Source organism: Mobula birostris, chromosome 29 (assembly GCF_030028105.1).
Source record: "Mobula birostris isolate sMobBir1 chromosome 29, sMobBir1.hap1, whole genome shotgun sequence".
Taxonomy (NCBI): domain Eukaryota; kingdom Metazoa; phylum Chordata; class Chondrichthyes; order Myliobatiformes; family Myliobatidae; genus Mobula; species Mobula birostris.
This window is the reverse complement of record NC_092398.1, coordinates 11643067-11668018: the sequence shown is the minus strand read 5'-3', so window position 1 is coordinate 11668018 and position 24952 is coordinate 11643067. Positions and strand designations below refer to the sequence as shown.

Below are 24952 nucleotides of genomic sequence, written 5' to 3'. Positions count from 1 at the left end.
TGTTACTTATTTTTATACACACATTCTTTCTCTCACTCTCCTTTTTCTCCCTCTGTCCCTCTGAATATACCTCTTGCCCATCCTCTGGGTCCCGCCCCCTTGTCTTTCTTCCCAGACCTCCTGTCCCATGATCCTCTAGTATCCCCTTTTGCCAATCACCTGTCCAGCTCTTGGCTCCATCCCTCCCCCTCCTGTCTTCTCCTATCATTTTGGATCTTCCCCTCCCCCTCCAACTTTCAAATCTCTTACTCACTCTTCCTTCAGTTAGTCCTGACGAAGGGTCTCGGCCTGAAACGTCGACTGCACCTCTTCCTAGAGATGCTGCCTGGCCTGCTGCGTTCACCAGCAACTTTGATGTGTGTTGCTTGAATTTCCAGCATCTGCAGAATTCCTGTTGTTTGCGTTTAAACTCATTCGTAAGGCCAGTAATGTTGTGGGGATGGAACTGGCCTCTCTCACAGTGGTGTCTGAAAAGAGGATGCTGTCTAAGTTGCATGCCATCTTGGTCAATGTCTCCCATCCACTACATAATGTACTGGGTGGGCACAGGAGTACATTCAGCCAGAGGCTCATTCCTCCGAGATGCAGCACAGAGCATCATAGGAAGTCATTCCTGCCTGTGGCCATCAAACTTTACAACTCCTCCCTTGGAGGGTCAGGCACCCTGAGCCAGAAGGCTGGTCCTGGACTTATTTCCTGGCATAATTTACATATTACTATTTAATTATTTATGGTGCAACTGTAACGAAAACCAATTTCCCCCGGGATCAATAAAGTATGACCATGACTATGACTAATAATGCATCTGGAGCTGGAGACGCCTAGAGGAGGTTTTCGGGTTTGAGATCACGATGAACAATTCCATTTTGATGCAGATAAGCAACAGCTTCCAGGAAGAGAGTTTTCTTCCTGGAAGATTTTCTTAAGAGTTTGGGAAATAACACTAGAGGGTGCCAAAGGGAATATTTAAGCCGTGTCCACTCTTGTCTGGTTTCGTTTGCCCTACAGGAGTGAAAAGACCTTTGGTGAGTTAACAGTGGAAGAAAGTTAGTTATGCAGAGCGGGCAGCGACGACACGAAGCCGAAGTATGTCGGGAGGGGCAAATGTTACAGAGAACACTAAGAGTCAGCTCCAGAATAAATAGCAGTTAACTTTTCCCCGGAAGTTTTGTACCAAAAAAAATGTACCCGAACAATGCGGTTCGTTTCTCTGTTGTCGACCTCTTCTTTATCGGTTTCGGTATGGGCACTTTCCTTCTGGACCTTGGGACTGATGCCTGGGTAATGATCTCCTTCTACCTAGCCGGAGATTATTTTTGGGGCAGCATAGTGTTGAGTCTGGCGCTGCTGTGCTCGGCGGTCGTCCAACTGTTCAGCTGGTTTTGGTTCGCTGGGGACCGGGAGCAGCGGAGTTATTTCAACTCCGGGCTGTTAGCAAAGTTGAAGACCACGCCAGGAGACTGCGTCTTGGGCCTGTTACACTGGTTGCAGCTGGGGTTCCTGATCAGGTCAGTCACGGCAAACAGTCTAATATCCGGACTAACATCCAGAACCTAAACCGTTGATTCAGATTCTCAGGTTGTAATCCCACCAGCACCTCAGGGAATTTTAAAATTTAGGAAATGTATTAGCATCACGGGAGTGTAGTGGTTAGCCCAGCGCTTTATAAGTACTTTAGTCCCGCGTTCAATTCCCGCCACTGTCTGTAAAGAGTTGATACATATCACCCCGCCACCGCATCTGTTTTCTCCCACTGTCCAAAATTCACTGGTCATTGTAAATTGTCCTCTGCTTAAATCGGGGGATTGCCAGGGCCTGTGTCTCAATAGTTTAAAAAAATATATTATTGACAAGACTGTTGTCAAAACCCATCTGCCTAACTCTGCTGTCTTTTTTAAAATTTATTTTTATTGAAGGAATGACACAATACAGAATATATAATAGATTACATTTTCCTCCATTTTGCAAAACAAACCTCCCCCACCCCCACCCGCCCTCCCCGAACATATCATGGCAGCTAATATATTTACAACACAACAATTCACAAATACAAGTACAGACATTTCACAACCATACCCCCACACTACTTCAAGATGACGGCTCACACACATCTGCAACATGTCAGATGATCCAAAATACACTCATATTTACAATTCATCAACCACCCTGTGAGGTAAATTATAAGCGTGTTAAATGGGAGGCAACTTCCCAAGTACAATCAAATGCCCTCAACTAGTAGGTAATTCCTTAAGACTCCCAAAATATGATGATAAAGGTCCTCATTTCGAATAGAACTTTTTCACAGACTCCCTGAAAGTGAATTTAATCTTTTCTAATTTCAGAAAAAACATTACATCTTCTAGCCAAGCAGCAGCAGTTGGGGGAGTGGCAGATTTCCAAACCAGCAAAATTCTCCTACAGGCCAATAGCGATGTAAATGCAATGATATCTGACTGGCTTGCATTTAAACTCAAATCATCATCTGCCGCACCAAATACAGCTATAAGCGGGCAAGGTCTCAGTGTCACTCCCAAAACCTCACTGATAATTTTAAAAACCAGTGTCCATTAGTCATCAAGCTGAGGGCAAGACCAAAATGCATGTACTAAACCAGCCGGAGAGAAGGAACACCTGTCACAGCCAGTGTCTGTCCCAGGGTATATGTCTGCCAGTCTGGCTTTACTTAAATGTACCCTGTGTAAAACTTTAAATTGTATGAGCCCCAGTCTAGCACATGATGATGAGAAATGAACCCTATTCAATACTTTTGCCCAATATTCCTCCGCCAGATCCATACTGAGGTCATCCTCCCACGTACTCTTAGTTTTGTTTAGATCTTGAACTCCCAAAGACATCAGCTGAGAGTATAGTTCAGAGATCAGCCCCTTATTGTTAAAGCTAAGAGTGAATTTTTCCCATAACATAGCAGGTGGTAGATCAGGAAACGAGGGAAATTTTTCCTTGACAAAGTGACGAATCTGCGGGTATTTTAAAAAATGATTATGCAGAAGGCCATACTTACCGCTCAGGTTATCAAAACTATCAAATATGTTATCAGTATACAAATCCTTAATGCACATAAGACCATTCAAACCCCATTGTCTGAAAGCCAAATCGAATGTGGAGGGAGGAAATAAATGGTTTTTATGAATGGGACCCAAAACTGAAGCTGATATGAACTTACAGTGGCAGCGAAATTGATTAAAGATTTTGAGGGTGGAGAGCACGACCGAGTTAGATGTGAATTGAGAGGATTTCAATGGTAAGGAAGAATACACCAAAGCTGGGAGAGATGAGGAGTGGCAAGACCGTGACTCAAGCAGGCACCAGATTATATCTGGCCGGTGAAGCCAAAATAATACTTTTTGAATGTTCGATGCCCAGTAATAATGAATAAAGCTGGGAAGACCCATTCCACCTACGTCACGACCTCTTTGGAGAGTGTGCTTACTGACCCTTGGGATCTTATTTTCCCAAATGAAGGAGGTTATAGCTTGGTCAACTGATTTAAAAAATAACTTAGATAGGAAAACTGGCAAACACTGAAACAAATAGAGAAATCTAGGAACTATAGCCATTTTCACTGACTGAATTCTCCCAGCTATAGCAAGGGGTAAACTGCACCATCTCTCGAATCAGCCTTCATTTGGCTAACCTGAGGCCTGTAGTTAGCTTCAAACAGAGATGTAAAAGAGCGAGTAATATGTATTCTTAGGTATACAAAACCATCTTGAGATAAAGGAAAAGGCAAGGATTCCTGTGGGATCTGTAGGGCCAAGTTATTAATGGGAAAGCATTTGCTTTTTTGAAAGTTCAGTTTATAGCCAGAGAAGGCTCCAAATTGACCTAATAATGACACAATAGCAGGACTACTACCTACAGGGTCGCTAACATAAAGTAAGAGGTCATCAGCATATAGGGATACATGGTGTTCCATGTCCCCTCTTCTAACACCTTGAACCATGTAGTTGACTTAAGTGCAATAGAAAGAGGCTCAATTGCAATTGCAAAAAGAAGAGGGGACAATGGGCAGCCTTGGCGAGTGCCACGTGTTAATGGGAAATCGTCAGATCGAAAATAATTTGTCTGTACACATGCTAAGGGCGAGTGGTATAATAGCTTAACCCAAGCTATAAATATTCTGCCAAATCCAAATTTCTCCAAAACACTAAACAAGTATACCCACTCCACTATCAAACGCCTTCTCTGCGTCCAAGGAGATAACAACCTCTGGACTTGGAGAATCACTGGGTGAATAAACCACATCAGCCAGTCGACAGATATTAAAAAAAGAATAGTGATTTTTAATAAAACCTGTTTGATCATCTGAAATTATCTTGGGAAGGGGACGTTCTAAATGACATGCAAGCACTTCAGCCAAAATTTTCATATCTACATTCAAAAGTGAGATGGGGCAATATGATCCACATTGAGTTGAGTCCTTGTCCTTTTTAAGAAGTAGTGAAATAGCTGCCTGTGAAAGAGTAGGGGGTAAGGAGCTGTTCTCCAAAGATTCCTGAAACACTTCTAGAAGGACCGGTATGAGCTTATCCTTAAATTTCTTATAAAATTCTGTTGGGCAACCATCAGGACCTGGGGACTTACCACTCTGCATAGCCATAATGGCATTATTAATCTCTTCCTGCCCAAGAGCCCGATCTAGGTTCTCCACCTCCTCTGGTTCAAGAGTTGGTATTTCCAAATTATCTAAAAAACGTTCCATATTTGTTTTACGTGAGGGGGAACTCTGAGGCATACAGAGAGGAATAAAAAGTTGCAAAGATGTTATTAATCTCTTTTGGATTGCTTGTCAAGTTCTGGTGCGTGTCTCTTATCTGGGGAATAAGTCGTGATGCAGCTTGACGTTTCAACTGATGAGCCATAAGCCAGCTCGCCTTGTCACCGTATTCATAATAGAGGCCATGTGTCTTAAGAATTAATTGTTCTGATAGGTTTGTAGATAGAAGATTTAACTTCGCTTGGAAATCAACCGGGCTTTTATATAATTCCGCAGTGGGTGCCTCAGAGTATTTTCTATCCAGGTCCAAAATAGATTGCAATAACACTTGCATTTCCTTCCTACGCTCGTTTTTGGCATGTGAAGTATAAGATATTATTTGACCCCTCAAGTAAGCTTTTAAAGTTTCCCAAAGTAAAGAGTACGATACCGACTCAGTTTTATTAGTCTCGAAGAATGTGTCAATGTTAGCCGATATATAACTACAAAATTTCTCATTAGAAAGCAAAAGGGGGTTAAGTCTCCACAGAGGCCGTTCTCTAACATTTAAAGGAAAACTTAGGTCCAGTTTCACGGGCGAGTGATCAGATATAACTATAGCAGTGTATTCAATTTGTCTAATCATTGGTATCAAGGAGTTATCTATAAAGAAATAGTCTAGCCTGGAATAGGAGTGGTCAACATGAGAGAAGAAAGAGAATTGCCTAACTGATGGATTCAAAAATCTCCAAGGATCCATATAACCATTTTGTTGCATAAACATCGAGAAGGCTTTTACCATACCTGAAAATGTTCCCCTAGGGCAAGACCTATCAAGCAGTGGATCAATAGCACAGTTTAAATCTCTGGAAAAGATTAGCTTATGTGCATTCAGGTTAGGTATTAATGACACAACCCTATTTGCAAATTGGACACCGTCCCAATTAGGAGCATAAACATTTACCAAAATAACAGGTATCTGAAAGAGAGAACCAGAGACTATAATAAAGCGACCATTAGGATCACTGATTACATCAGATGGTGTGAACTGCATTCTTTTGGCGATTAATATTGCCACCCCCCTGGACCTACTATTAAATCTGGAATGAAAAACCTGACTAATCCGCGCTTTACGAAGTCTATTATGGTCCTCCACTCTTAAATGTGTCCCTTGTAGAAATAGTATATCTGCTTTTCATTGTTTGAGATGAGAGAAAACTTTAGCTCTTTTAACCGGACCATTGAGCCCCTTTACATCCCAAGAAATAAACCTCACAGGGTGGCCTCCATCAGCAGCACTCACGTTAACCGTATCAAAAGACACACAGGACCTACAATGCAAAACAGTGCGAGGGCATAAGTTGCACACAATAACGCACAATGAAAAGAAAGTCTGATCAATCCGTAACACACAAAAGAATAAACTGCCATGGTAATCCCCCAAAACACTCCCCCCACCCCTTTACACAAACAACAAAAAAAACCCAATTAACCCCCGAAACCTAAATCTACCTCCCCAATTGAGGATGATCACAGGCAGTACCCAACAAAAAACTTCCAAGGTGTTCTCCATACAGCCCAACTTTCAATCTAATCTAGGGTGGCTCCCCTCCTTAACATTTATCCTATCACTTATACTACTTTTAATATAACATATAGGCTAAAGATGACACAGGTCAAGCTAAGCATTAAAAACAAAAGAAAAACACACTAGGCAACTTAAACGCCCGAGATACAAATCCCAAATATTTACATTTTGCTGGTTGAAAGTTTTTGTTAATCAGTTTCGGCAGCATAGCAGTTCCACCCGATCGCGTTCCACAAATTAAACTGGAAAAAATGAACAAAGAAGTGGATTGTGAAAATTAACAGTTTGCCTGGGCATGAGGCCCCTTCCATGCTGCATGAATAACCTAAAAAAAAGTCATTGCTCTTCTCATTCTTCTTCTCCCCAGCGCGAATGGTAAAACTCTTTGGCCGCCCCTGGTGTATCGAAATAATGCTTTTCACCTTCATGCATGACCTCCCGGAGCTGGGCAGGATACAAGAGGCCAAACCTGACTCCTTTCCCGTAAAGCAGGGATTTCACCTCCTTGAAAGCTGCTCGTTTTTTGCCCAGCTCCGCACTAAAATCTTCATAAAAAAACACGCGGTGTCCGCGGAAATACGGCTCCTGCTTCCGTCTATTGATGATGCGTTGCTTATCTTGAAAGGAGTGAAAGCAAACCAGGAACGTTCTTGGTCTCGTTTGCTTGGCTCCAGAAACACCGGATGGTTTATGTCCGACTCGGTGAGCACGCGAAAGTACGACAGAACTTGGGAAAAAATTTGTCCCCAGCACTTCGTCAAAAAACTCGGTCATAAATTTAACAGGGTCCGAACCTTCCAAATTTTCAGGAATGCCGACCACTCTCAAATTGGATCTCTGCGACCGATTTTCGAGGTCATCAAGCTTTCCCTCAGAAATGCGTTTTCGCTCTGCAACGCTGCAATGGCGGCTTCGGCGCTCACCAGTCGGTCACTGTAATCATTCAGGCCGTCTTCAACCCCACGAATGCGTTGGTCGTGTGACTCATAAACAGACATAATTTGTTCCATGGTAGCATTCACTGGCGATAAAGCATCTTCAGGTTCTCTTTTTAGGGCAGAATGCACCGCTTGCGTCATGTCAGAAATAAGTACTTAAACGAAGGCTCTCCAAGTCGTCGGGTAGCGCAGGTCCGGGTCCAGCTCCAGCAGCGTGCAACGGCGCCATTACTGTAACATCCACCTTCTTGCTGGAGGCTTCGCTATCTTTTTCCCCAGTTTTACTTCGAAGGTACATTCTACTTGCCATTTCAATGACCAGCTATGTCCCGCATTGTTCACAATGGTCTCGAGCATACGGCAAAGATAAACAGGTAGATTTTCAATAAAAATCGGAAGCCACACTCACACGCACCGACTCACTCCATACTCGACCCCGGAAGTCCACTCTGCTGCCTTTGCCTTGCCCACCCTAGGATGGTTGACTCTTACCTGGCCTCTGAAGGTTCAAAGTAACTTTATTATCAAAACATGACACCGCACACAACCCTGAAATTCATTTTCTTGCGGGCATATGCTATAAATTGAGAACCATTTCATTGAGAAAATTCACCATGAACGCTGCCTGGGCAGGGCGAAAAGCATTATCAGGAATGCATCTCACCCTAACCATGGACTTTTTACTCTCCTCCCATCCGGTAGGCGCTACAAGAGCCTCTGCTCCCGCACCAGCAGGCACAGGAAGAGCTTCTTCCCTGAGGCTGTGATCCTGCTGAACCTCACGTCACAGCGCTAAGCAGTATTGCACCCATATTGTACTGTCTCCGTACTTTTATATTTGTATGCTGTAGCACTTACTTTTTATTCGCAGTACTATTCTTTGCACTTCTGGTCAGATGCTAATTGCATTTCATTGGCTTTGTATCTGTACTTGGCACAATGACAATAATGTTGAATCTAATCTTATCCAATAGAACAATAACTATAATAATAGGTCAGCAAGGCACTCTGTTCTGATGGGCCATTAGAGATGGACATGAAATGTTTGCATTGTCACTGATGTCAATGTCCTTTAAGATCATAATGTAAATAGGTATAGAAAGCAGATGCATGTTTAATATATCCAAGAATTTATTGTACTACAGGTGTAGTATTGTGTTTGCATTTGCATTTTGCCAGCTGAAATTGTTATATCCAGTCTTGGGCTCCTAGATTATTTTCAGGTAACCATATTTTTCTCAGATATTAATTGCCGCCCTTCACCCTTTCTCTGCCCTGCCCCCCCATTCCCATTTTCCCCCTCTCTCCTTCTCTTCAACACCTTGATTTCCGCCTGGGTAGCCTCCAACCTGATGGCATGAAGGTCAATTTCTTGAACTTGCGGTAATTACAACCCCCCCCTTCACCATTCTCCATTCCTGCTTCCCTCCTTCACCTTATCTCCTTACCCGCCCATCACCTCCCTCTGGCGCTCCCTGCCTTCCCTTCCTTCCTGGCCTTGTGTCCTCTCATCAGATTTCCCCCTTCTTCAGCCCTTTATCCCCTTCACCGATCAATTTCCCAGCTCTTTACTTCACCCCTCACCCTTTCACAGTTTCACCCATCAAGTAAGCTTTGAATGCGATGTGGCAGCGAGTTCAGAAGCCTAATGGCCCGAGGGAAGTAATTGTTCCCCGCCCTGACCATTCTTGTTTTTATGCATCGGATCCCCTGCCTGATGGTAGGAAGTCAAAGAGGATGCTGGATGGATGGGTGGGATCCTTGATACTACTAAGGGCCGTATGTACGCGACATTCCCGATGGATGGTAGGGAGACCTCTATGATCCTCTCAGCCCTTCGTAGGGACTTCCAGTCCGATGTTCGTCTGCGCCCATATCAGATGGAGATGCAGCTTGTTAGGATGCTGTCAATGGTGCTCCTGTGAAATGCGGCTAAGTTGGGGTGGCGGGGAGTGGGGTGGGGAAGCCTTACTTTCCTCTGTCTTCTCGGGAAGATGGTTGTGTCGTAAGAGATGGAGCTTTTTCTCCCTCTTTTCTGACAAAATGGGTTATTTAAATCCACAATTTAAAAATGAGTAAATTATGTCGAGCTGTGCAGAATATCAATCCAATTTTCTTGCAGATCATGTATCAGATCTTTGCTTAAGTCCTGGGGTTGATGCGGAGGCTGATTCCTGCAGATGGAGGGTTGAAGAACCGGCCTGAAGGAAACACAGCAGACATTTCCCAATGTCGAAAAGTACCTGCAGAAGACTGCATTAGTTTTCATTATTTTATATATAGGGATAAAACACAGAACAGGTCCTGTGCTACCCAGCAACTCGCCTGTTCAACCCCAGCCGAGTCAAAGGATCCTCCAACAGGACCACAACCTTGTCGTAGGGTTTGGAGGCTTGCGTGCCTCAATGACCCCGAGAGCTATGTTGGCTGGAGTCAGGGCTTTATGCTTTGGCTCTCGGTAGGGTCACCCATGCCAAACAGGTCAAAGGGTAGAGGCCAGACTAAGAGTGGTCCACCGGTCCTCCAGATTTGGGGGTTCAGCTCGGCTACCAATGCTGACTGGCGAAACAAAATGGTTATGGAAACAGCAGTGAAGAATCCTTCTACATCTGAGTGTGATGGTATTCTTGGGTCTACACCCGGGACTTGCATGACTGACAGGAGTGAAAACTGAGAGGAAGCTACTGACCTGATGAAGGAAGCCCTGGACACCGCCAGAGATGGAGGATCTTCATGGCTGCCCTAAACGCCAGTGGTGTAACGGGCAGTGAGAAGAAATCACAGGATAATTTACAATCATCAATCAACCTACTAACCGGTACACCTTTAGACTGTGGGAGGAAACCAGAGCACTGGGAGATAACCGACGCGATTCACGGGGAGAACGTACAAACTCCTTACAGCCAGCGCCGGAATTGAACTCAGAGCCCCAGAATGCCCCAGTCTGTAATACTGTTGCACTAACCACTATGCTACCGTGGCACCCTAAGGCGTAGCCTGATGCTGTAGGAACTGTAGGCATCTGAAGTTGATTAGTGGGCTTGAGCTGAATGGCTTTTCCTGTCTGCATCCTGAAGATTTGAGAAACATGGTATGTTGGTTTTATCATTTGAATTTTTTTTCCCTCAGGTACGTAACGGCACTGGAGGTAGGCTTCCGAGTAATCAGAGAGGGCGAGGCCATGGGTGCACAGTACGCCATTTACCTGGTCTGTGATATCAGCATGCTACGACTCTTTGAGAGCATCTTTGAAAGTGCTCCTCAACTCGCATTAATGCTCTACATCGTTATGCAGAGGAATCACGCGGAGATTCACCAGTGTAAGTGTTTAATTAACTTGTTCAGTCACCTTGTTGGCTGAGCTGTCATTTCGTTCACACTTTCTCTACTGTCGCGATGAGGCCACACTTGGGTTGGAGGAGTAACACGTTGTATTCCACCTGTGGAGCCCCCAACCTGATTTCTCAGACTTCCCCACCCCTTCACCATTCCCCCATTCCCATTTCCCTCACTTCTCTTCTTACCTGCTTATCACCTCCCTCTGGTGGTCCTCCCCCTTCCCTCCCTTCCATGGTCTACAGTCCTCTCCTATCAGATTTCCCCTTCTCCAGCCCTTTTTATCTCTTTCTCCAATCAATTTCCCAGCTCTTTACTAAACCCTTCCCCCTCTCCCGGTTTCGTCTGTCACCTACCACCCACCTGATTCTGACCTCCTCTTCCTTTCTGGTCCTGATGAAGTGTCTCGGCCCAAAATGTCGGCTGTTTACCGTTTTCCGTAGATGTTCCTCCAGCATTTTGTGTGCTTCTCTTGGATTTCCAGCATCTGCAGGCTTTCTCCTGTTTGGAATTCACACTGAACGGGTGGCTGTGCTGAAGCAGAAGGCAGTTAATAAGCTGTGCTGGGTCTGGAAGTGTGTATAACTGCCTGGCTGGATTTTGTTTATCTAAATGAATCAGTAAATTAGGTGACCTTTTCTGACAAATCAGTGCTTTGAGAAGATGTTTCCAATGGTGGTGGAGTCTAAGACCAGAGGGCACAGCCTCAGAATAGAGGGGTGGCCTTTTAGAACGGAGGTGAGGAGGAACTTCGTTAGCCGGAGAGTGGTGAATCTGTGGAATTCGTTGCCACGGGCGGCTGTGGAGGCCAAATCATTGGGTATACTTAAGCAGAGGTTGATGTATTCTTGATTGGTCAGGGTGTGAAGGGATACAGGGAGAAGGCAGGAGATTGGGGCTGAGAGGGAAAGTGGATCAGCCATGATGAAATAGTGGTGCAGACTCGATGGGCCAAATGGCCTAATTCTGCTGCTGTATCTTAATGGTCTTAAGGTTTTCATGGTCACCGTTGCTGATAGTTTAACATTCCAAATATGTTTAATTAAATGTAAGTGCTTCCGTTGCAGTTGTAGGATTCACGGAGTCATGTAACAATACAGCAAGGGTACAGGCTCTTTTACCCAACCAGTCCATTCCAGCACGACGCCCACCAATTTTCCTGTGTTTAGCCCGTACCTCTCCAAGCCCTGCCCCTCCCTGCAACAATCCAAGTGCTCCTTAAATGTTACCATTGTACCTGCCTTAACCACTTCCTCTGGCAGCTTGTTCTATATACACACCACTCTCAGCATGAAAGATTTGCCCGTCAGGTCCTCTCTCACTGTAAACCTATACCACCCGGTTTTGGACTCCTGTACCCTAAAGACTGTTCCATCCACTTTGTCTTTTTTATTTAGGCATCTGTTAGTCTCGTGAGACCGTGGATTTGTGCCTTGAAAGTTTTCCAGGGCACAGGCCTGGGCAAGGTTGTATGGAAGACCGGCAGCTGCCCATGCTGCAAGTCTCCCCTCTCCACAACACCGATGTTGTCCAAGGGAAGGGCATTAGGACCCATACAGCTTGGCACCGGTGTCATTGCAGAGCAATGTGTGATTAAGTGTCTTGCTTAAGGACACAACACGCTGCCTCAGCTGAGGCTCAAACTAGCGACCTTCAGATCACTAGACCGACGCCTTAACCACTTGGCCGCGCGCCAGCACACTTTATCTACACTTCTCATAATTCTAAACACTTATAAGGTCACCCCCTGATTTTCCTATGTTGCAAGGAAAAATGACATAGCCTTGGCTAGCCTCTTGTCTTGGCAACATCCTCCTATATCTTCTTTACACTCTTTCCATTGTAATGGCTTTTTTCTTATAGCAGGGGAACTGAAACTTATTTTCCAGAACTAGAATCTTGATTATGATTATGAGGACACGCAGTCCCCTTTTATTGTCATTTAGTAATGCATGCATTAAGAAATGATACAATGTTTTTCCAGAATGATATCATGAAAACACATGACAAACCGACTTAAAAACTACAAAAACCACATGATTGTAACATATAGTTACAACAGTGCAAAGCAATACTGTAATTTGATAAGAACAGACCATGGCACAGTAAAAATCTCAAAGTCTCTCGAAAGTCCCATCATCTCACGCAGACGGTGAACCTCCAGCGCTGCAAACTTGCCGATGCATCCTGGAAGCATCCGACCACAGTCCAACTCCGAGTCCGTCCGAAAACTCCGAGCCTCCGACCAGCTCTCCGACACCGAGCACCGAGCACCATCTCTGCCGAGCACTCCGACCCTGGCCCCGGCAACAGGCGATACGCAAAGCCGAGGATTTGGGGCCTTCGTCTCCGGAGATTCTCGATCACACAGTAGCAGCGGCAGCGAAGCAGGCATTTCAGAAGTTACTCCAGATGTTCCTCTGCGCTTCTCACGGCTGTCCCCATCAAATCCTGTTTGCGCACGGCCCCTAGTTACACATAATCAATATTCATTCGGAACAGCCGCATGCGCTGCATCGTGCCGCCATCTTCTCCTCCCTCCGGATACCAAAGTGTTAAAACATGTTGGATTCTAATCCGGTAAATTAACTAACAACACCCTGGATACTGCTTAAGTAACTAAACCATCTCATTGGCATACCCTACAAGCTCGTCCAGTAACTTCAGAATCGGGTTTAATATCACCAGCGTACTTCGTGAAATTTGTCAACTTTGCGGCAGCAAAACACGGTAATAGAGAGAGAAGAGTAAACTGGGAATTACAGTCAGATAGATATTAAATAGTTAAATAAATAGTGCATAAATAAAAAAAGGTAGTGAGGTAGGGTTCTTAGTAGCGAGATAGCGTTCCACTTAACCATTAACTTAGCAAAGCATCACACACAAGATGCTGGCAGAACTCAGCAGACCAGGAAAAGAGTAAACAGTCGACGTTTTGGGCCCAGACCCTCCTAGAATAGGTTTCAATCGGTACATTTAATGTCAGAGAATATTTAATATACATCCTGAAATTCCTTTTCTTCGTAAACATCTACAAAAACAGAGGAGTGACCCAAAGAATGAATGACAGTTAAATGTTAGAACCCCAAAGACCCCCCCCCCCCCCACCCGTCCAGCGCTCTCCTCATAAGCAGCAGTGTTATGAGTTCAGGAGGGTTATGTTACCATACCCTTGATATACTAGTCCAGTGGCTTAACTACTGTGTTGCTACACCCTGAACCCTGGTTAAGTCCAGTAACTTAACCACCCGCTAACACACTCCGGATATTGGTTCAATAATATAAGCACGCCGATTATGTCTTCTCCTTGTGAAGAAATTCTTGAAAAGAGGAACAATGAGCAATGTACTGAGTGAAGTGATTAGAAGAACTACAGGCAACAGCACTTTGCTTGTCTGCATTACCAAGATAGAGCTAAACTAACAATGGTCTCAAAGAGGTGCTTTTTATATCTTCAGTGTCTCTGGAGTTGGAAGAGAGCTAGTGGAGTAAGTGTGGTGGAGATGGGATCCCTCTGTGGATCAATTTTTATGCTAGGTATGGAGAAAGTAGAAAACATCCTAATTACACAGACAGGAATCAGTATTTGTACAGAAAACCTGAAGCTGATCAGGGCAAGGACGGTCTTGACTGGGTTCTCCATACAGTCAGCTAACCCTTTGAAGCACACCCTGTCTTCAAATTCATTTTGTTTTCGTAATGCAGTACTTCAACATTCAGAACCATATCTTTCACCGCACTAATCTGGTCACAAATTTCGCCACACTAGTTTCCTCATACATGCTTAGCTCTATTATTAAGGTCACATCTTACCCATTCCCACCTCTTCAAAAATTATCTTCACATTATGGAAGTTCTCATAGAAACATAGAAAACCTATAGCACAATACAGGCCCTTCGGCCCACAAAGCTGTGCTGAACATGTCCTTACCTTAGAACTACCTAGGCTTACCCATAGTCCTCCATTTTTCTTTCTTTTATTTATTTTTTTTGGGGTGTGCCTGCTTGCGAGTCTGTGCGTCCGTGATGATGTCTTTTTCATGGCTTTTACAAGGCGCGGAGCGAGAGGGAGACTGTGTGGCACGCCACCCCTCGCACAGACATTTTTGCAGTATTTTCCCTTTATTTTACGAGGTCGAGTTGCGATCTCGACACTCAACCCGGCACAGATGGAAAGCGTACTCGGGAGCGGACCTGACTAGTTTCGAACCCGGTAATCTCCGCTCCCAAGTCTGGCACCGATGTCGTTGTGCCACCAGCCGGCCCAGCCCACTATTTTTCTAAGCTCCTCTCACTGGAGATTAGCTCCAGGGCTTCACTTGGGTTGGCTGTCCTGCACATAAATTCCTGTAAAATGTCCTGTCAGTGGTTTACCAACCTGAGGCAGTAATGTTCATGGAATAGTTAAAAAAAAAAGATCTTTAGAAACAAGAGTACAGCAGTAGGCCGGCCGGTTTGAATCCAGCGGGCTCCTTGCACACTTTATATCCATGTTGGGTTGAGGGTCGAGGTTAAAAAAAAACACAACACAGTCAAATGCTATGGAAATGCCAAAAATGCCAGCCAATGCGCCACAAGGCGTGGAAAGGAACAAGAAGAATACAGCAGAAGTTAGAATGAAGGGCAAGGCTGGCAGGTGTTGGGAGAACCTGGTCAAAAAGAAGGAGGTGGCAATAGGTCAAGTACAGGCAGCAGGGGTCAAGTGTACAGGGAACATAGGAAGAGATCAGGAAGGCAAAAGAGACATGAGATAGTTTTGGCAGAAAAGGTTAAGGTGCATCCAAATATATTTTACAAGTATATTAAGAGAAAAAGAGTAGAAAGAGAGTAGGGTCCCTCAAAGACTGAAGTGGACAAGAGATGGACAAAGATCCTCAATGAATGTTTCTCCTTTGTCTTTTTAAGAAAGACCGGAAGACTTTCTAGGGATGTTAATGGGAATTTCTTGGGGATAGTCTGCGTTACAGTAGACGAGGTGCTGGACATCTTGAAACAAATCTCCGGTACCTGACTGGATGCATCCAAGAACAATGCGAGAGGCTCGAGAAGAAATTGTGGGAGGATGCCTGCATCATGGTTAGCATGGGGTGGAGTTCCTGAAGACAGAAGAGTAGTATATGTTGTGTCTTTAGTTAAGAAGGCATGTAGCAAAACAAAAAGGGAATTGGGTCAGCGTGGCTTTGTTAGGGTTTTTAATGCTATGTTTGATCAGCATGAATTTCTTCAAAGATTCAAGATTCAAAAAAACTTTATTGTCATTCTAACCATGCATTAGCTCTGCAGGGCAGAATGAGACAGCGTTTCTCAGGGGCAGTGCAATCATAACATAACAAACGTAACAATAAATAGTAAAACACAACAGCCACATGTCAGTTAAAATCAGTTATAAGTGTCCAGTGCAAGTTAAAAGTGTCCAAAGCAGAGTCAGGTGGAGGAGCTATTTAGCAGTCTGACTGCCTGTGGGAGGAAGCTATTTAGTAGCCTTGTGGTTTTAGTTTTGATGCTCCTGTAACGTTTGCCTGATGGCAGAAGAACAAACAGTTCATGGAGAGGGTGTGAGGGGTCTTTAATGATGTACCGTGTCTTCTGGAGGCATCGACTCTGAAAGAGGTCTTGGACAGAAGGTAGGGAGACCCCAATAACCTTCTCTACTCCCCTAACCACCCTCTGCAAGGCTTTTTTGTCGACAGCACTGCAGCTGGCGTACCAGGTTGTGATGCAAAAGGTCAGCACACTCTCAACAACGCCTCTGTAGAATGTAGTTAAGATGTTAGTGGGGAGTGATGCTTGTTTAAGCTTCGTCAGAAAGTGCAATCTCTGCTGGGCCCGTTTCACAATCCCAGTGGTGTTCCTGGACCAGGTGAGATTGTCCAAGATCTGCACCCCAAGGAACTTGATGTTTTCCACTCTCTCCACTGTGGAGCCGCTGAAGCTGAGGGGTGTGTGCTCAGGCTGAGACCGTCTGAAATCGACGATCATCTCCTTGGTTTTGGTGACATTAAGCATCAAGTTGTTATCCCTACACCAGCTCTCTAGGTGTTTGACCTCCTCCCTGTACATAGTTTCATCATTTTTGCTGCTGAGCCCCACCACTGTGGTATCATCTGCAAATCATAGGATATCATGTCTTAAGAACTTGATTGAGATTTTTTTTTGATTGTGGGGTGAGGGCAGGGTGGTACATGTCTATATTGACTCCAGGAAGGGCTTTGATAAGGTGTCAGAAATTACTCTGAAGGTTAGATCGCATGGAATCCAGGGAGAGCTAACTAACTTGGATGCACAATTGGCTTGAGGGTAGAAAGCAGAGAGTGATAGCTGGAGCTTGTTCTCAGACTGGAAGCCCATGATTGGTGCAACACACAAAATGCGGGAGGAACTCAGCAAGCCAGGCAACATATATGGGGGGGGGGGGAAGTACAGTTGACATTTTGGGCTGAAACCCTTTGGCAGGACAGGATTTCCTCTTGTTTGTGAGCCCATGGTTAGTGGTGTGTCTCTGTGTATTTGGTGCATGGCCCATTAGTACTTGTCATTGATTTGACCATAAGATGTAGGCTGTTTCACATTTCATCATGGCTGATCCATTTTCCCCTGAGCCCCAATCTCCTGCCTTCTTCCCATGTCCCTTTGTACCCTGACTAATCAAGAATGTATCAACCTCTACCTCAAGTATACCAACAGACTTGGCCTCCTCAGCCGCCCGTGGCAACAAATTCCACAGATTCACCACTCTCTGGCTAAAGAAATTCCAACTCATCTCTGTTCTAAAAGGACGACCCCCTATTCTGAGGCTGTGCCCTCTGGCCTTAGACATCCCCCACCCATAGGAACCGTCTTCTCCACTTCCACTCTATTGGAGCCTTTCACCATTCCATAGGTTTTAATTAGGTCACCCTTTATATCTTCTGAATTCCAGTGAGTACAGGCCCAGGGTCATCAAATGTTCTTCACAGGACAAGCCTTTCAATCTTGGAATCATTTTCGTGATCCTCCTTTGAATCTTCTCCAATGTAAGCATAAGAATGTACAAGGCATACTTTGTTTGCAGGCCACACGAAAATAGGTGGTTTTGTGGACGTTGAAGAAGCTTATCAAAATTACAGGGGGTTGTTCATCTGGATAACTGGCTGATGAATGGAAAGCCGTGTTTTACTCGGATAAGTGTGATGTGTGTGATTTGGAAAGACAAATCGGGGAGGGCTTTCACAGTGAATGTAGTATCTTGGGGAGTGTGGTAGAACAGTGAGCTTGGAGTTTAGGTACATGGTTCTTGGAAAGCAGACTCACAGGTAGACAGGATGGTGAAGAGGGCTTTTGGCACACTGGGCTTCATCAGTCAGACTGTTGAGTATAGAAGCTGGAAGTTAACGTTGCAGTTTTATAAGATGCTGGTGGGGCACACTTGGAGTATTGTGTTCCGCTTTGGTCATCCTAATGATATGACACTAGAAAAAGAGCAGAAAAGATTTATACGGGTGTTGTGTTATAGGGAGAGGGCTAGGACAATCTTTTTTCTTGGAGTGCAGATGTTATAAGATAATAGGAGCGGAATTAGGCCATTTGGCCCATCGAGTCTGCTACGCCGTTTCATCATGGCTGGTCCAATTTTCCTCTCGGCCCCAGTCTCCTGCCTCCTCCCCGTATCCCTTCATTCCCCGACCAACCAAGTATCTATCAACTTCTGCCTTAAATATACATAAAAGATATGGCCTCCACAGCTGCTTGTAGCAAAGAGAATCTTATAGAGGTGTATAATATCACGAGGGGCAAAAATAGGGTGAATGCACTGGGTCTTTTTTCAAGCCTCGGGAAGATCAACAACTAGGGGCAGTATTCCTTTTAGATGGATACTTTATTGATCCCAAAGGAAATTACAGTGTTCCAGTGGCATTACAAGTGCACAGACATACAGATATTAGAAGAGAACACAGAGGTGTTCTTTGTATATGCACAAAGGTGGAATACAGATGGAGTGAGTTGCCAGAGGAAATGGTTCAAGCAGGTACAGTAACAACTTTTATTTAAGAAAGAAGGTGAACAGTTACACAAATAGGAAAGATTTAGAAGGATATGGACCAAATAGAGACATGGGACTAGCTTAGATGGGTATTTGGTTGGTATTGCCAGCTTGGTTCAAAGGCCGTATTTCCGAACTCTTATGACTTAGTAGAGACTTCAAAATGTTAACTTATGACTAAGAGTGTGGCACTTGTTAGAACATTCCACTTGGCTCTGCCGTATTTAAATATGTTTTATTAATTAACCTTTTCAAGCATTTTCTGCTCACTGTTGATCCAATTTCCACAGATTTCTCCCTTGTGGCGTCTTTCCTCTCCATCGCCTGGGCTCTCCTGGACTTTCACCAATGCCTGCGCACATCTCTTTCTGATAAAATGCCGCTTCGGTTCAAGTCAGCCGTGACTTACCTCCTGTGTAACCTGCTGCTCACCTGTCCCAGGATTATAAGCATTGCTTTGTTTGCAACTGTGTTCGGACAGTACGTCTTCTTGCACTTTGCTCTCGTGTGGCTGCCGATGTTCTTCTGGGCATGGCAACAAGGCACAACCTTCATGAAACGATTTCCAGAAGAGGTCTTCTATCGAGGTACAGTGGCCGTGATCTTGTATTTCACTTGGCTTAATATCGCTGAGGGAAGAACACGCGTCAGACAGATTATCTATCACTCGTTCATAGCAGTGGATTGTGGAATCCTCACTGGATTTTGGTGGCTCCACAGAGACCCAGTTCTAACTGCTCCCTACGCAGCTCTACTACTTATTGGTATATCATTATCTTACCTTATTGGTGTGATTGTGAAGTGTCTTTATTATGAGTGTCTCCATCCCTTAGTTGAAGCAGAGTACTTGCCAAGTGATGACGAAACAGACAGTTTACAGGAAGATGGATTCCGATCGTTTCGTGAGAGGACATCTTTAGTGAACAAGAGAATGAAAATCCTTTCCAATAGTTTTTACTATTTCCTACCTGAGGGGGAAAGTTTCATCACGAAAACAGAGGAAACTAAAGTCTAAAGATAGAGTATTTTCGTAAATGCACGTTTGCACAAAAGGAATTTCCTCTGCAATTGAACTAATGTTGGATTGATTTCAGGGCAAAACATGTTTTATGGGGCATGTTTCAGCTTGAGTGAGCAAAGTTAAAGCAAGTTGTCGTATTGTTATTCTTGCCCCAGATGTGTCTCCTCCTGTCCTGCTATTCTCAGGTGCCACGGTGCTGGAAAAGGAGTCAGTCAGTTAGCTGACTATAATAAGTAAGTTGCAACTTCTCACTGTGAATCTTCAGGTTTGCACATGCAATACAGTTAGTTCTTCCTTGCTGTCCATTGCAGTGGAGCGATATTGACTAACCACAAGGATCATTAGTTCACAATCACTATTAACGATCCATAGATGATAATGACTTTAACCACCTATTTCCCAAAATCAACCTCACCATCTATCTCCTGCCGGCATGCTCAGCAAATCTATAGAATAGTAGATGTGAACAGGATCAATGCAAGGGCATAGAAGGCAACAAACTGTTGAAATGCGAATATAAATAAATAGCAATAAATAACAAGAGCATGAAATAACAAGAAAGAGTCCTTAAAGTGAGATGATTGGTTTCGGGAACATCTCAATGGATGAGTGTAAATACCCCTTTTGGGCATATGGCCAAGTGGTTAAGGCGTTCGTCTAGTTATCTCGAGGTTGCTAGTTCGAGCCTCAGCTGTGGCAGTGTGTTTGTGCCCTTGAGCAAGGCACTTAACCACACATTGCTCTAGCCTGGGCGAGGAGTGGTGCCCCACACAGACTTCCAATCTGCGCCTTGTAAGGCATGAAAATGCCCGACGCAGGCCTCTCATGGTCTGAGTCGACGTTCCTCCTCCCCTTTGTTCAAGAGCCTGATGGTTGAGGGGTAGCAACTGTTTTTGAATCTGGTGGTGTGGGTCCTGAGGCACTTGTACCTCCTACCTGATGGAAGCAATGAGGAAAGAGTGTGGTCTGGGTGGTGGGGATTTTTGATGATGAACGCTGCTTTCCTATGACACTGTTCCAAATAGATGTGCTCAATGGTTGGGTGATGTGCTGGGCGAATCCATCACCTTTTGTAGGATTTTCCGTTCAAAGGCATTGGTGTTTCTGTACCAGGCCGTGATGTAGCCAGTCAATACATTCCCCACTACACATCTGTAGCGGTTTGTCAAGGTTTTTGCTGTTGTGCCGAATCTCTGCGGCCTTCTAAGGATAGTGCAGGATAAGGGAGATAAAAAAAAAAGGCTCAGTCCTTGAGACTGGAGACCTAAGAGAGAGCAGGTGTGGGAAGTCTGAAGTGACACACAAAATGCTGGAGGAATGCAGCAGATCGGGCGGCGTGTCCTGGCGAGTTGTGCCGGCTCTCATCTTGCTTTAGGGCTTCTCGAGTTTCTCAGATGGAAAAACATCGAGTGGCTGGGACTGAAACACTCCAGAGAAGGTGATCAATACACCAGACGAGCTCCGATGCCTTGTTGAGTTTCCTGATAAACTTTAAACTTAATACATGCAATAAAATAACTGAAACTTAAGTACGGTGCGCCAGCCTTAGAAATGGAAGTTAGAGCAATGAATGATTGGATTGAATGGGAAAAGAATTGGATTTCACACATTCAGGGAACAGTAACTATGCTCCCTATACTGTGCTGGTGCTAAGTAGAACTTATGCCAAAAAAAAAGGGATGAGTATAATTCCTGTAAGAAGCTGTATGGAAACCCCCTAACCACTCCTTCTTTGTCATGGTGATCACAGAGAAATGTGTCAGAGCTCAAATAGCACTCAGTGGTATGAATAATGAATTTCCAGTTCCAGCTGACTCTCAGTTCCTGTGCACCCCGCTTTCTCAGAAGCAAACAAGATGCTGGAGGAACTCAGCGGGTCAGGCCGCGGGCGTGGAGGAAAGCGGACACGTGCTGTTTTGGAGTGAAACTCTTCACCTGGATTTGGGAGGGGAGACGGGTGGCGCGGTAGCGTAGTGGTTAGCACAGTGGATTACAGAGCAGGCGACAAGGGTTCAATTCCCGCCACTGCCTGTAGGGAGTTTGCACATCCTTCCCTTGATTGCATGGGTTTCCTCTGGGTGCTCTGGTTTCCTCCCAAAGACCTACCAGTCGGTACGTTAATTGGGCATTGTGAATTGCCCCGTGATTAGGCCAGGATTAAATTTGGGGTTGCTGGGCGCGTGGCTCAAAGGCCTACACCACACTGTACCTTAGTCAACAAAATTAAATAGCTGCTATAAAAAGGTGAGGGTGGGAAATGGAGCAAGAGGTATCCCATGAGAGGTGGATCCAAGTGAGGGGGACGATAGGCAGTTGGAGGAGGGAGGAGTGAAAATCGCAACTGGGGCCTCGGAGTGATGTGAAGGCGACAGAGGACTGAACAGATGATGGAATCTGATAGGCGGTGGAGCACGGTCAAATAAAGGAAGTGGGCAGGCCAGAGAAACAGGGTGACAGGGGCAGAGTGAGTGCAGGAGGAACTGGATAGATCATGAGAAAGGTGATGGGGGGGGGCAGGGAATTCTCAAATTCAGTGCCTCATCAGATCCATACCTTTTCACTCTAGCATATAAAGTCTAACATTTTCAGGAGTTATATTTACTCTTCAAAGCCACTTAGTGGAGCACTGAGACGTTCTGTCAGTGCTGACCTTTCAGTAGTTGATTGCCCAAATGGGTTGCCATGCAGTTAGATAGATAGGTAGATAGACATACTTTACTGATCCCGAGGGAAATTGGGTTTCGTTACAGCCGCACCAACCAAGAATAGAGCATAAATATAGCAATACAAAAACCACAAACAATCAGACACCAAAATGCAAACTATGCCAGATGGAAATAGGTCCAAGACCAGCCTATTGGCTCAGGGTGTCTGACCCTCCACGGGAGGAGCTGCAAAGTTCATTGGCCGCAGGCAGGAACAACCTCCCGTGACGCCCAGTGTTGTATCTCGGTGGAATATGGCCGGAGTCCAACAGCAAAAAGTTCAATATCCAGTCTACAAACACGTTCCTCGATCGTAATATGACCAGGATTGCTCAATATGGCTCAAGGCTTTCTCAGTAACCAAGCTGCAGCCACCCTTTGCTATTCTGAGTTGAAAACCAAACCCTTTACTGGTGCCAGCCTGCCTGCCATCGATAACTCCATTTAATATCAGAGAATGTGTACAATATACAACCTGAAATTCTTACTCTCCGCGGACATCCTCGAAACGGAGGGAAAAACCCAAAAAAATGAATGGCAGGAAGGGCTAGTAACCTCATGAAGGATCCCACTCACCCTGCCCACGGACTGTTTGTCCCACTCCCATCAGGGAAGAGGCTGCGTATCATCCACACCAGGACCACCAGACTCAAAAACAATTGCTTTCCCCAAGCAGTCAGACTGATCAACACCCACTACCCACCCCCGACACTACTTTATCATTCCCTGTCAGAGTCACCTTGCGTGCAGATACTCCTGTGCCTCACTTTATGCATACAATCGTTCTACGGTATTGATATAACTATCTTACGTACTTATATTTATTGTGTTTTTTAATTATTATTGTGTTCCTTATCGTGTTTTTATTGTGCTGCATTGGACCAGGAGTAACAATTATTCTGTTCACCTTTACACTCGTGTACTGGAAATGACATTAAACAATTGTGAATTTTGAAAAAACACTGCCAGCTTCTGTATTCACTGATGCACTGACGTTCTCAACCATCTTGTACAATGCTTTCTAAAGAAACACACAGAACTTGACCAGAATTCTTCGAGCTCTGAGATGCTGGGTGTACTCTTGACTGTGCCTGTAAGTAAAATGTGCTGAAAAAGTACATTAGTTATCTTGAGTCCACAATTCCAATTGTTTCATCACAGTTCTAGTGCACTTACAGGCGGCTTCATTCAACATTGAAGGTGCTAACGTCATCACCCTGGCTGCACAGACCTCAGACCCTCGTCTATATTTTCAAAATCGACCAGTTCCAACAGGATAGTCGGATTGTGTTAGGTGACCAGGCTCTCTCGGACCCCGCAGATTAGATCTGCAGCAAGATTTGAGACTCCATTGATTGCAACCTGGAATTTGTGGCTTGCAGATTATGGAGCAAAGGTGAGTCGATTTAAAAAAAATATTTATTTCAAAATTTTATTTTATTTGAGTCTTTAAAAAAAAACACTCAAACCAAGAGGGATACAGTAACAGTGTCTACAATTACTGAAGGCACTCAGAACTTAGGAGAAATATTTATGAGTTTGAATTCCACAGCTGGGACTGTCCTCCCCATCCCCCACTCCCCCACCCAGCAATGAACTCAATGGCCAAGTGGCCTCCCTCCCTGAACTTTGACAGGAGCTAGCCCCTTAAAACAACAAGGGTCCATTTCCTACATTCCCTTTCAACTCATTGTACCTGTTGACATTAAACACAGCGGGTAATTTCTCCTGAGTTCCCTTTAAATTTGCCATTTTGTTAGGGAAGATATCTCTGCCATCCAGTGATGTCCTGAGGAAGGGTCTGGGCCTGAAATGTCGACTGTACCTCTTCCTATAGATGCTGCCTGGCCTGCTGCGTTCCACCAGCATTTTGTGCGTGTTGTCTGCCATCCAATTTCTGAATGGACATCGAACCCATGAACACTACCTCACTTTTTGTTCCATATTATTTATGTTTATACACTATTTTTAATTTTATATATATATATATATAGGCATCTGTTAGTCTCGTGAGACCATGGATTTGCGCCTTGGAAGGTTTCCAGGGTGCAGGCCTGGGCAAAGTTGTATGGAAGACCAGCAGTTGCCTATGCTGCAAGTCTTCCCTCTCCACGCCACCGATGTTGTCCAAGGGAAGGGCATTAGGACCCATACAGCTTGGCACCAGTGTCGTCGCAGAGCAATGTGTGGTTAAGTGCTTTGCTCAAGGACACAACACGCTGCCTCAGCCAAGGCTCGAACTAGCGACCTTCAGATCACTTGACAAACACCTTAACCACTTGGCCACACGCCAATACATCTGCAATTGATTTTATTTATTTTTTTCTCTCTATTATCACGTATTGCGTTGTACTGCTGCCGCTAAGTTAACAAATCTCACGACTTACGTCAGTGATATTAAACCTGATTCTGATACCGTTGTCTAACACCTTTGCTACACAATACTGAATTAAATATGCAGAATTAAGCTGCAGAAAGTTGTAAAATCAGTCAGCTCCATCATGGAGCATGGCCAAGTGGTTAAGGCATTGGACCAGTGATCCAAAGGTCGCGAGTTTGAGCCTCATCTGAGGCAGCGTGTTGTGTCCTTGAGCAAGGCACTTAACCCCACATTGCTCCTGCACATT

General features: G+C 44.7%; 1 protein-coding gene across 1 annotated transcript; it reads left to right on the top strand.

The window, feature by feature from the left end:
* Positions 1 to 997: 997 nt before the first annotated feature.
* LOC140190232 (XK-related protein 8-like) lies at positions 998 to 23364 on the top strand. The gene is made up of 3 exons (XM_072246792.1): positions 998 to 1508; positions 10373 to 10563; positions 18890 to 23364. Exons 1-3 carry the CDS (start codon positions 1183 to 1185, stop codon positions 19612 to 19614), a joined length of 1242 nt encoding a protein of 413 aa, XP_072102893.1. The 5' UTR covers positions 998 to 1182; the 3' UTR covers positions 19615 to 23364.
* The last annotated feature ends 1588 nt before the right edge of the window (positions 23365 to 24952 follow it).

Bases quoted from the DNA above. Each gene is read 5' to 3' on its own strand.
- LOC140190232 (XM_072246792.1), top strand. From the start codon at position 1,183: ATGTACCCGAACAATGCGGTTCGTTTCTCTGTTGTCGACCTCTTCTTT. The intron at 1,509-10,372 runs GTCAGTCACGGC...TTTTTCCCTCAG, and splicing joins CAGCTGGGGTTCCTGATCAG to GTACGTAACGGCACTGGAGG. The intron at 10,564-18,889 runs GTAAGTGTTTAA...CAATTTCCACAG, and splicing joins TCACGCGGAGATTCACCAGT to ATTTCTCCCTTGTGGCGTCT.